The sequence below is a fragment of the Danio rerio genome, chromosome 18, assembly GCF_049306965.1.
Source record: "Danio rerio strain Tuebingen ecotype United States chromosome 18, GRCz12tu, whole genome shotgun sequence".
In the NCBI taxonomy this organism is placed as follows: domain Eukaryota; kingdom Metazoa; phylum Chordata; class Actinopteri; order Cypriniformes; family Danionidae; genus Danio; species Danio rerio.
The window spans coordinates 24126955-24137500 of NC_133193.1; the positions used below are offsets into that span (position 1 = coordinate 24126955).

A 10546-nucleotide genomic window follows, 5' to 3' on the forward strand; every position below is an offset into this window, starting at 1 on the left:
TCTGCTGTGAAAGCACATCCGGGACATTGGGTTACTTCCTGTGTTACGACCGTGTGTTTCGGCTCTTCAGATTTTTCTCATCTGATCTATGAGCAAGAGTTGTTTTCCACATTATAAGTAGTGGGTTTGAACAGTCCAGACACGATTCAAACCCTTACCCTTCAAACAGAGGGTTTGTGGTTGTTTATTACACTTTTCTGCCTGCTACAAGGCGTGTTTTGGTGTCTGTTAACCTGACATCACAAACACAAGAATACCACAGAAATGTCCAAACTAGATTATTAAACCATGTATTAATCAGAAAAAGACAGTAACAATTAAACCACTTATATAGCCTGTAATAGTTATTTAGGGAATTTTACCATTTAATGTTTGCAAGATTGCTTTGTGTATACGTAGCCTAATTTTTGCTTTAATGTAAACAGAACAGTTTTTTTAATACTTTATACGGACCTTTGGTGTTTTTAAAACATCATCAGTCGGTGCTATTCCCACATATCAAAAAATATCTGGCCCACATAATCAGCTTTTGCTTGGCCCACTTGCGGCAGTAAATTATGGTATATGAGTGGACCAATTCTGGCTTTTAGACAAGGACCAAACATGGACAATATCTGGGCCAAGTCTCAGACAAGTTAATAACCCATAACTGAGCCTAAACTTCACCAGATATGTTTTTGTATCCCGTCTGCAATGAAATTGATATACTCAGGGATCATTGCGCTTTAGGCATGCTATGGGCTTGCTTTTTCTCGAAGCGATGATTGGTACTTGGTAGAATTTTTTTCTTTATTTGAAAATAATAAAAATGTATTTTAAATGTGGGTCAAGATAAGCCTAACGTTCATGGCTCATATATCAATTGTTAACATCTGGCCCGAGTAGGCCTATTGTGTGCCGTCTTAAAGACGGTGCCACCTCTGCCAAACCAGGGCCATGTTTGGCCTACATGCTGTATGCCAGTGCCAGACAAATGCCTGCCCTGCCAGATATATGCCATATCTGGGTCAGAATTCTTTTCTACCTGTGTTGGAGGCACAACAAGTTAGCCTACACTGAATCACTTGCATATTTTGCTAAACATGTGATCAATTATTGCCATTCTTTAAGCCAGGAATGTCAAACTCAGTTCCTGGAGGGCCGCAACCTTGCACAGTTTAGCTTCAACCCTGCTTCGATATACTTACCTGAAACCTGAAGGACTCAATTAGTTTAATCAGGTTTGTTTAATTAGGGTTAAGCTAAACTGTGCAGAGCTGTGGTCCATCAGGAACTGAGTTTGACACCTGTGCTTTAAGCAGTATATAATGCAGTGCAAAAACAGCTTAGTGCACATACCTTGATATGTCTGAGAAAATCTTAATAAACACCTCAGCTTTCAGAAAATACTTAACACAGTAAGTGTCTTTCTGCATGCACACTATTATTTGCTTTTTACTCCATAGAGCTCCATATAAAAGCCAGAAATGTTTTTGCACAGGCCTATCTAAAGGGTTAATGGTCCTAAGCGATCATCAAAAGGAAAAATGGCAAATTGTACCTCTTCTCAACAGGGAAAACCAGCAGCAATCAAGAGTGGGTGATTATTTGCTGTCATGGTTTTGCAATCAAAAAAAAGTTGTTATAATGAAAGTCAATGGGGCAAAAAACAGCCACCAATTGGGTAGTAAATTTGAACAATAGGTTTAAGGAAAATTCTTACACTTCAAAGTCCATACCACTTGCAGCTTTAGTGTAATGTGCCTGAGTAAAACATTCTGTCAATTCAGTATGAGATGTTGGTGACATCATTCCAATAGTATCTGGATGCAGCCTTTATGATGCAAGCTGAGATTGCATCACTCATCGATGCTATATCAGACACAATGCACCCAATGGAGTGAGTGATGTCACTGTGATGGGTAGGGATGCATCTACTTGTAGGCAAATTGTTTGTTTAATTAAATGGATTATTTTCAAATTTCTTACACTTGAATATTGCATTAAGTTATACCAAGGTATTGTAGGACTTACAAATCAAATGAAATTATTTACACTGCAAAATTAGAACTAAACTAAATGTTAAATGTGTTCATGGAATGTAATATCAAAATATTTTTTGATGCTTTTATCTAATTCGGCAAGTAAACACTTTTCCCTTCCAAAAAAATCTGAAAAGGCGTGTTACTTTGTCAATTTTATTTAGTGCATTACTTCTGAAGATAAAAGTATTCTTTCCTTTCACAGTTTTCTTGAAAATAAATCCTAGACGATGGTCATAAGCTAAGATGAAAGGGAGTCCTCCAAGGCTGTGGATGTACATTTGACACTGAACATTTGAATGCTGAAATTGGCATACAGAGAGGTAATGAACATACACATGGAGTCCTGCTTTTTGCTGTTCTCCTTTGTTTAAGGAGTAATATTGTACATGCAGAAAATAACAAGGGGAAACTATTATACAAACATAAATTTATTTTTGTTTATTTATTTATGTTACTCGTTTCAATTTCAGTGCTTATAGTTTCTTCTTTTGTAATAACTTACTGAATGCAATGTTAAAAAAAAAATAGTTTTGTGTATATTGTGCTTCATTTGTTGTTCTATGTTTGCAAAGCTAAACTGGCCCTAAAATGATATTTTAATGTACTTTAGCAAAATTTTATGAATAAAGTGTTTTTACACATTTATGTTTCTATTATTAGTTTACTGAAGTTTCTGTATAATCATTTAACGGGAAAAACAGTAAATTGTACTGAGGATTTACTGTAAATTTACGCAATTTTCCATTTTTTTAAAGAAGGAAATTTCGTAAAAAAAGCATAAAAAAAACAGAAAATGTACTGGCAGAAAATTACCAGTATATTTTCTGTTTTGTTTTGTTTTTTTACAGAAGTTTTACAAGCTTTTCCGTTTACTAAAAGAAGGAAATTTTAGTAAAAAACAGATAAATGTGCTGGTAATTTTCTGCCAGTACATTCTTCATTTTTTTTACGGAATTTTTTTTACAGTGTATTTCTGTGAATCAACGATTTTCCTAATTCTGGTCCTATTCCTAAGAAACATTTGAGATTTTTCAGTGCCTACATACTATACAGTTGTAGACTGTATACAATGATCGCCGTGTTTTAGTTGTGGTCAACCTCTGCTTTATGTGTGTAACATATTACAACACAAATACATCACAGTAGTGGGAGTTAATTGAAAACAACATTGAATGAAATCAGACACGGATACTAATCTTTTCTGTTACTTCTTTTATATGAAAAGTGCTTTAATTTCCGCAATATTTTCTTCATTATTTCAACTTTTTTTCATTATTCTAAGGCATAAAAATGACATTTGCTGCATGCTTTTAATAACCGTTTATTATATCACAATTTTTGTTTGTACATATTTTGAACATTATGCTGATGGGAATCGGGAACAGACTACACCCAGAATTAATAAGCAACATCGGTTTCCTTTCTTGTTTTTTTTTTTTTGTTTTTTTTTTTTTTTCGTGCTTTTGTGTCTTGCTGTGTTAATCTACATTCATTTATTTCCAGTGCAATTAATCACATTTTATAAAAAAGTATACAATGAAAGACTTGCAACCTATGTGAAAAAGCACCCTTCTCAAAACAATCCATTTAATCATTGCTCTTTAGGGAATAGTGAAAAAATAAGAGTATAAACTAACACTGAATAAAAGCTATTTCTATTACAGTTATCACCCTTAGTGCAAGTTGTTCAATTCTGTCATAGTTCCCATCATTAGATGTGGCATCCTTTAGAAATCATACAAATCATTGCAAACATTTTTTATGGAAGTCATATAAATCAATTCAACAGTATTGCACTTAAAATTCAACACATTTGTAAGAGATCTAGGGTATTTTGCATCACTACATGGCTGCAATGTAATAACAAAGTGCATTATGGCCTCTGAAATATTACTGTGTATTGTGTGTTCATTTGCCTTCATTACATAAATGGAAATTACTGGAAAATCGAATCTAACTGTTTTTCGCAGTCTCAAATTTTGTTGAAGGGTTAAAACATCAACTGAAAATGTCAAATTAGAATACAGTGTTAAAAATTATACTTAAAATATAGATATTAAGTTACCCCACCGGTCCTAAGCAATCCAACCCGCTCTGAGCTGGGATTGTATTGGCAATTCTTTGTATGGTAGTTGGTTGCTCTAACAAGGAGGCTAAAGATCATGGCCTCTTAGCATCTGTCGCGAGAGCACCTTTTAAGGTCAGAGTAGTGAGGTTACCCTGCACAGCACTTCACTAACTGGCCTCTGCTACACTCACCCCCCTAAACCTCACTCCCATCCAGGTCAAGGCACCAATGTAAACCTGCCGGTCCTACACTACCTAACCTGCTCTGAGCTGGGATTGAATTGGCGATTCTTTGTATGGGAGTTTGTTGCTCTAACAAAGAGGCTAAAGACCATGGCCTCTAGCGTCTGTTGCTAGAGGACCTTTTGAGGTCAGAGGAGTGAGATTTACCTGCACAGCACTTCACTAGCTGGCCTCTGCTACAGTTATATGTATAATGCTCATCTTGGGCATAAACAATTAATGTTTTAGTATTTTAACCAATACATTTGTATGAAATGAGGGCAAACATCACACAATAAGTGTACCAAAGACAACTGTAAATTCTGCAAGGCTAGTCGATCACCTAATGGATGTATTGAAACAAAGATACTTGATGTCTTGATATACTGCAGAAGGTATTAAGAAAAGACACTAAATTGTGCAAAAAGCAGTGCATGGTTTCAGGTTTCGCTCTGCGAGGTCTGATTTTGAACCCCTAGACCTCTCACGTAAATACATACATAATATGATTAAACCTGTACTTTTTATATGCCTTCAAATATAGATATATATATAAATTGAAATACAAGCGTGTGCTTCATTATAATGTCAATTTTAGGGAAAATGAAATCACAGCTCCACAAAGCAGGAACTCCAACACACAGACTAAAGTGCATTCAAACTTGTGCCACGATCAATTACGTCATATCGCAAACAGTTCACATGCATTGTAGTCGTCAAGGAGGGAAATACTCAGTATTGCCTTTTCTTTGGCAACAGGTGTGTCCATGGGATGCATTTTATTGTAGGAAAAATATCTTCAGAATGATCTTGATGTAGCCTGAATTCCTTGAGAAGGGGTTTTGTAAATATTCCATCTTCAGTGAATTGATGTGCTTTAGATGTTTTTAAAAAAAATACACGCTTCATCTTGTGAGTCTTCATGAAGGGCCGGTCACTTGATAAGTTTACTAAATATATCATCTGCAAGTGTCAGGTAAATTGGAGTCTTCTGTTGTTGGGATATTGTACAATCCAAGTGCCATGTTTTCAAGTGAATCTTTCTGAAAGAAACATTAAATGAGTGTGAAGTAGATATATTATGTGATATCATAAATGGCAAACTGATTTAACATTTAATCTAAAATAAATACAAAAGAAAGAAAATATTCATTACATTTACTGTAAACAATCTTTAAGAGTTTAATTTAAACAAATTTAATTTAGTAATGGAAAATTTCGTTTATATAAATTGTTTGCAACAATTTTTTTCGGTGTACAAGTACATAATCTATACATATTAATGTTTATTCTTTACATACCAGTATTTAAAATATACTAGATTTTTTTATGGATTAGATAGTACTAACTGTAAAATAATATTTGTAATTTAACAGATTCTGTATTTTGTGATCCATGTTTTTTTCTCATTTTGAACTGTTTTATGGAACCTTGGTCTTTCCTCCAACAACTTTTGATTTTCAAAAGTTGATCAAGAGAATTTGATTGACATTTTATAATAGTTTGAATTGATATATTGACTGGTTTGGTGTTGTTAATTATGGTAAAAAAAAAAAAAAAAAAAAAAAAACTGGTAATAAACTGCCTGTACTTTTTCTCTCGGTATTATTTCTGATATAATATATTGTTTCAAACTACTAAATGTCACATTTTTAAACTGTACAGTTGGATTTTCAACTGCAAAATTTGACAGATCAGACATCAAAGTCTCATTAAGCAGTTCATAACCATAAATAAACAGTAAAAAACTTATGAATGACAAAATACAGACCCTGTTAATTATTGGATATTTTTACAGTACTTGTTCTTATTCATTTGATATTGGTACTTATTATAAGATTATATAACTTATTTTTTCATGTGCATTTATTAGCTACAAGTGCTTATTCAATAGATTCTACATATTTATTAGAAACTAGTAAAAATGTTACTAGTAAAAAAAAATCTCTTGAAAAACTTTAATTGAACTGTGGCTTTTCTGACTAAAATTAGTAAAAAAGCATTTGTGACTAGATAAGATAATATTTGTTTCTAGTCAAAATTTCAAAAGATACTTGTATCTGTTTAATAGGTTAATATACGTACGTTAAGAATATATACAAGTATATAATAATGAGTAGCAGTAATTACAAGTATGTAATAAAACTTATATATATTAAATTGGTTACAAGTAGAAGTACTTGTATCTAATGTAACAAATGCAATACAGCCTACATCCAGTTGAAGTCAGAATTATTAGCCCCCCTGAATTATTAGCCTCCGGGTTAATTTTCCCCCCCAATTTCTGTTTAAGAAGATTTTTTTTTAACACATAATAGTTTTAATAAATTATTTCTAATAACTTATTTATTTTATCTTTGCCATGATGACAGTATCTTTGCCAGTAAATAATAAATTATATTAAATTATATTTTCAAGAAACTTCTATACAGCTTTAAGTGGCATTTAAAGGCTTAACTAGGTTAATTAGCAAGTTATGGTGTAATGATGGTTTGTTCTGCCGACTATCGGAAAAAATCTATACTAATAATGACTAATAATTTTGACCCTAAAATATTTGTTTAAAAAATTACATACTGTGAAAATTTCCTTGCTCTGTTAATCATCATTTTGGAAATATTTAAAAAAGAAAAGAAAATCAAAGGGGGGCTAATAATTGTAACTGTACAGAACAAAAGTTGAAATGTCAAAGATCTCAAATAGTTTTTTTATGTGTTACTTATAACAATAGAATAGTTACTAGTCCCTAGAAATATGTACAAATACAGTATATAATGAATATGTACTGGTAATAAATAAAAAGTGCTAGTACCTTATGAATACACTGAAAAAAATCATTAGATTTACAAAATTTTCTTAAGTTATGTGGATGCAAACAATTTACATGGGCTAAATTTAAACAAACAAGTTAAACATTACTACATTTTATTTGCTTGTTTAATCCAGCACATGGAAAATTGTTTACAATCACTTGACTTATCTTTAAAAAATTTAGTAATTCCAGTGCATTCCAATAAGTACTACTATCTAACAAATGAGCATCATGATCAAATAAAAAAGATCTATTGAATTACTGAATACCTTCTACCTAAATAATCTTAGCTGTAGTAGCTAACAAGTAAATACACTGAAAAAGTTATTTAAAGATTATTTGGTCCCACTTTATATTAGGTGTCCTTAACTACTATGTACTTACTTAAAAAAATAAATACAATGTACTTACTGTGTTCATAAAGTATTTGAGAACACTTGTGGTGCTCTTGAGTTGGGATTGGGGTTGGGTTATGGACAGGTGTGGTGGTGTGGGTAGGTTTATGGATGGATTAAAGTGTAGGGAATGGTCAGCAGTGTATATACAAATGTAATTACATAAGTTAATTACAGATGTAGTTACCTACAGGTATTTAATCAATCATAAGTACACAATAAATACATGTATTTACACAATAAGTACATTGTAACAAACTATTAATTCCTGTGTAAGTACATATTAGTTAAGGCCATTTAATATAAAGTGGGACCGATTATTTTTAAGTGGTTGCATGCATTTTATTTGGGCTGAGTTTAAGCAAACAAATTAGGTTGAACATTACTAAATTAATATTGAAATTAAATTAACCATATAAATTGTTTTCAACAATGTTGCAGAAAACTTTTGTTACTACAAAAATTATTATCAAATGGGAAAGATAAATACTACACTGTATCTAGAATCTACTGTAAATTACTGGCAGCAGTTCACCAATAACTTTCTCTAAATCAATTACAGCAAAGAGAAAGAAAAAAATCTTGCTGTATATGTATTTACATTAGTGTATATCTTTACTGTAAAATACAGAAACTTTCACAATGTAACAGATACTAGTAGTAAGTATATACATTAGATGTTACAGTATATGCCATACAACATAGACGTCAGCTCTTCTGGTAGTTTTAAAATTCACCTGCTCGTCTCTCAGGAGGGATCTCTGCTGGCTGTCGCATCAGGGCTTTACTGCTCTTCATAGCCAGCGGTGGGGTACAGCTCTCCCTCCTGACCCTGAAACATGTATTGGGACACAGCAGCAGGGATGAGGGCATTAGCCAGTTCCTGCACACGCATAAATAAAGATTTCAAAAATAAGAACTTGATTTTTCAATAATCAGGAAAAATATTAATGTTTTTCTTAACGAGCCCTAATGCATTTACATATTCACAGCTCTAACTCACCGATTTCAGGTTCGGGTCCATTTCTGCGAAATTCCACTCATTCAAAGGCAGACTAAATGTAAATTGCTGCAACAAATATAAAGTCATTGGTTAGCAACAACAGGTATGTATTTACACTTTTAGAACATAGACCCAAAAATGGCTCTTCTGAATTAAAGCAGATATAAATCAGAAATAAAATTTTGTGTGTATATATATATAGCAAAATATTCCAATAATATTATGGAATCTAGAATTTTTCGTTTAGAATTCGTTTGGCAAATTCGCTTTCAGTACAGCTTTCAATCCTGACCACTAGATGTCACCAAGTTTCACTAGAAACTATATACCTGTACAGGCTCACCCATTATATGATTGGCTTGAGTGATTTTTTCACAATATTTATGAAATAAATATAGCATTCAGAAATTGTTTGAGCAGTCTGACAGTATTTCAACGTCAAATAAATATAGAATAACTGTGGCAGTTGTGTTGCATCAAAAACTGAGAATGTTGAATATTTCTTTACATTTAAAACAACTCTAAGATATTTTAAAGTTCTCTGTACTTTCTCTTTCATTTCTATTGAAAATAACCAAATATGTTTCCAAATGATATAGGCAGTTTATCGAGATTGTTCTACTTTATTGTTCTGAATATGTAATTACACATCTAAATAGGGGTGATGGTGACTCTTAAGAGGTCATGCATTTTATTTTATTTGTTGTTGTTTTTTTTACCAGATCCTAATTTTAGGCCCATTTCTCAGCAATGTAAATTCCACATTTCGACTTCCACAATAATTTTTTTTAAATAAAAACATTATATTGGGATTGTTTCAGTACTAGAATTAACGAAAAATATCTTGAAATGATTTAATAGTGAGAAGTGACATTTTCTTATATGCTAAGCTAAAAGTAAGGGAGGAGAACTGTGTACAGTGACCTAAATAATAAGAAATGAATTTAATCTGTTTTACAAAACTAAGCTGGTCTCCCATTATTTTGATTGTGTGTAATACAGTGAATAGATTCAGCCTTACATCCATTGCTGCAGCATTATTTTCCATGCTCTGCTGGTGACTCCTCAGAAGCAGCTGTAAATCCTCCAGACTCATGTCAACATTCTCCACGCCATCAGGAATCTCTGGTCTTTAACATATGCACATAATAGATTTTTACACTTTCTGAAATCTGAGAGGTGCTTTTTCATAAATAGTAAATATGTGCAACTTTGACATAATTTAATATATAGTTTCATACCTCTCCAGCATGGGTCTTTTGGCCCTTCTCTCTCCCAAATTAGATCCTCGGCCCTCCAGGACGGACTGCACCATGGCAACAGGGAGGACAGGGGGTTCAGCACACACTTCACAAGACCCGAGTGGAACACCCTCTGCTCGTCCCTGGACCCCAGGACTCACCGGCTCCTCCTTAATTAGCATCAGACACTTTTCCCTATACAAATAGGTCACGTTTTAATTGAAAGTAAAGGTAAAAAGTTATACAAGGAATTTTACACACCCAAACTATTTGGATTCATTTAAATATTTCTGGATTTTTTCATAAAAAGAAGCGCTGTAAAAGTTTGCTGTGAATAAAAGATTGACATATATTTTATTTCTTAAAACTGAATGTTAATAGTACAATTATTTGTTATTATAATAATAATAATAATAATAATTATTATTATTATTAGAAGTATATTCTTCTCCACAATAGTAATGTCATAGTTTAATTTCAACAAGATAAACACTTTTTTACTTTTTACTTTTACACAATTTTTACTTTAGTAAATTGCATTGTATTCCCTTATTTAATATTAATGTAATATTTTTATTTTTTATTATAATTTTCAACATTTTTATTTATTCTTTCAAATTTCTATGCTAGCTTTACCAGTACTGGGTTGCAGCTGGCTGGGCATCCGCTGCTTAAAACATATGCAGGAATAGTTGGTGGTTCATTCCACTGTGGTGACCCCTAATAAATAAGGGACTAAACTAAAAAAAATGAATAAATTAAATTTCCAAGCCAGAAACAGT

General features: G+C 32.4%; 1 protein-coding gene across 4 annotated transcripts in view; it reads right to left on the reverse strand.

Moving 5' to 3' along the window:
* Positions 1-3444: 3444 nt before the first annotated feature.
* Positions 3445-10546, reverse strand: part of hsf4 (heat shock transcription factor 4) — a 15230-nt gene continuing 8128 nt past the window's right edge. The window contains exons 9-13 of one of the 4 annotated variants that reach the window (XM_073929064.1): positions 9765-9959; positions 9545-9653; positions 8524-8589; positions 8258-8352; positions 3445-5352 (exon numbers count right to left, since the gene is read on the reverse strand). In XM_073929064.1, the coding sequence (XP_073785165.1) occupies positions 8305-8352; positions 8524-8589; positions 9545-9653; positions 9765-9959 (418 nt within the window). In that variant the 3' untranslated portion in view covers positions 3445-5352; positions 8258-8304. Of the gene's footprint in view, positions 5357-8257; positions 8404-8523; positions 8590-9544; positions 9654-9764; positions 9960-10546 lie in introns of all 4 variants that reach the window. The other 3 variants (XM_009293553.4, XM_021467640.2, NM_001328208.1) reach the window with 3 other exon arrangements.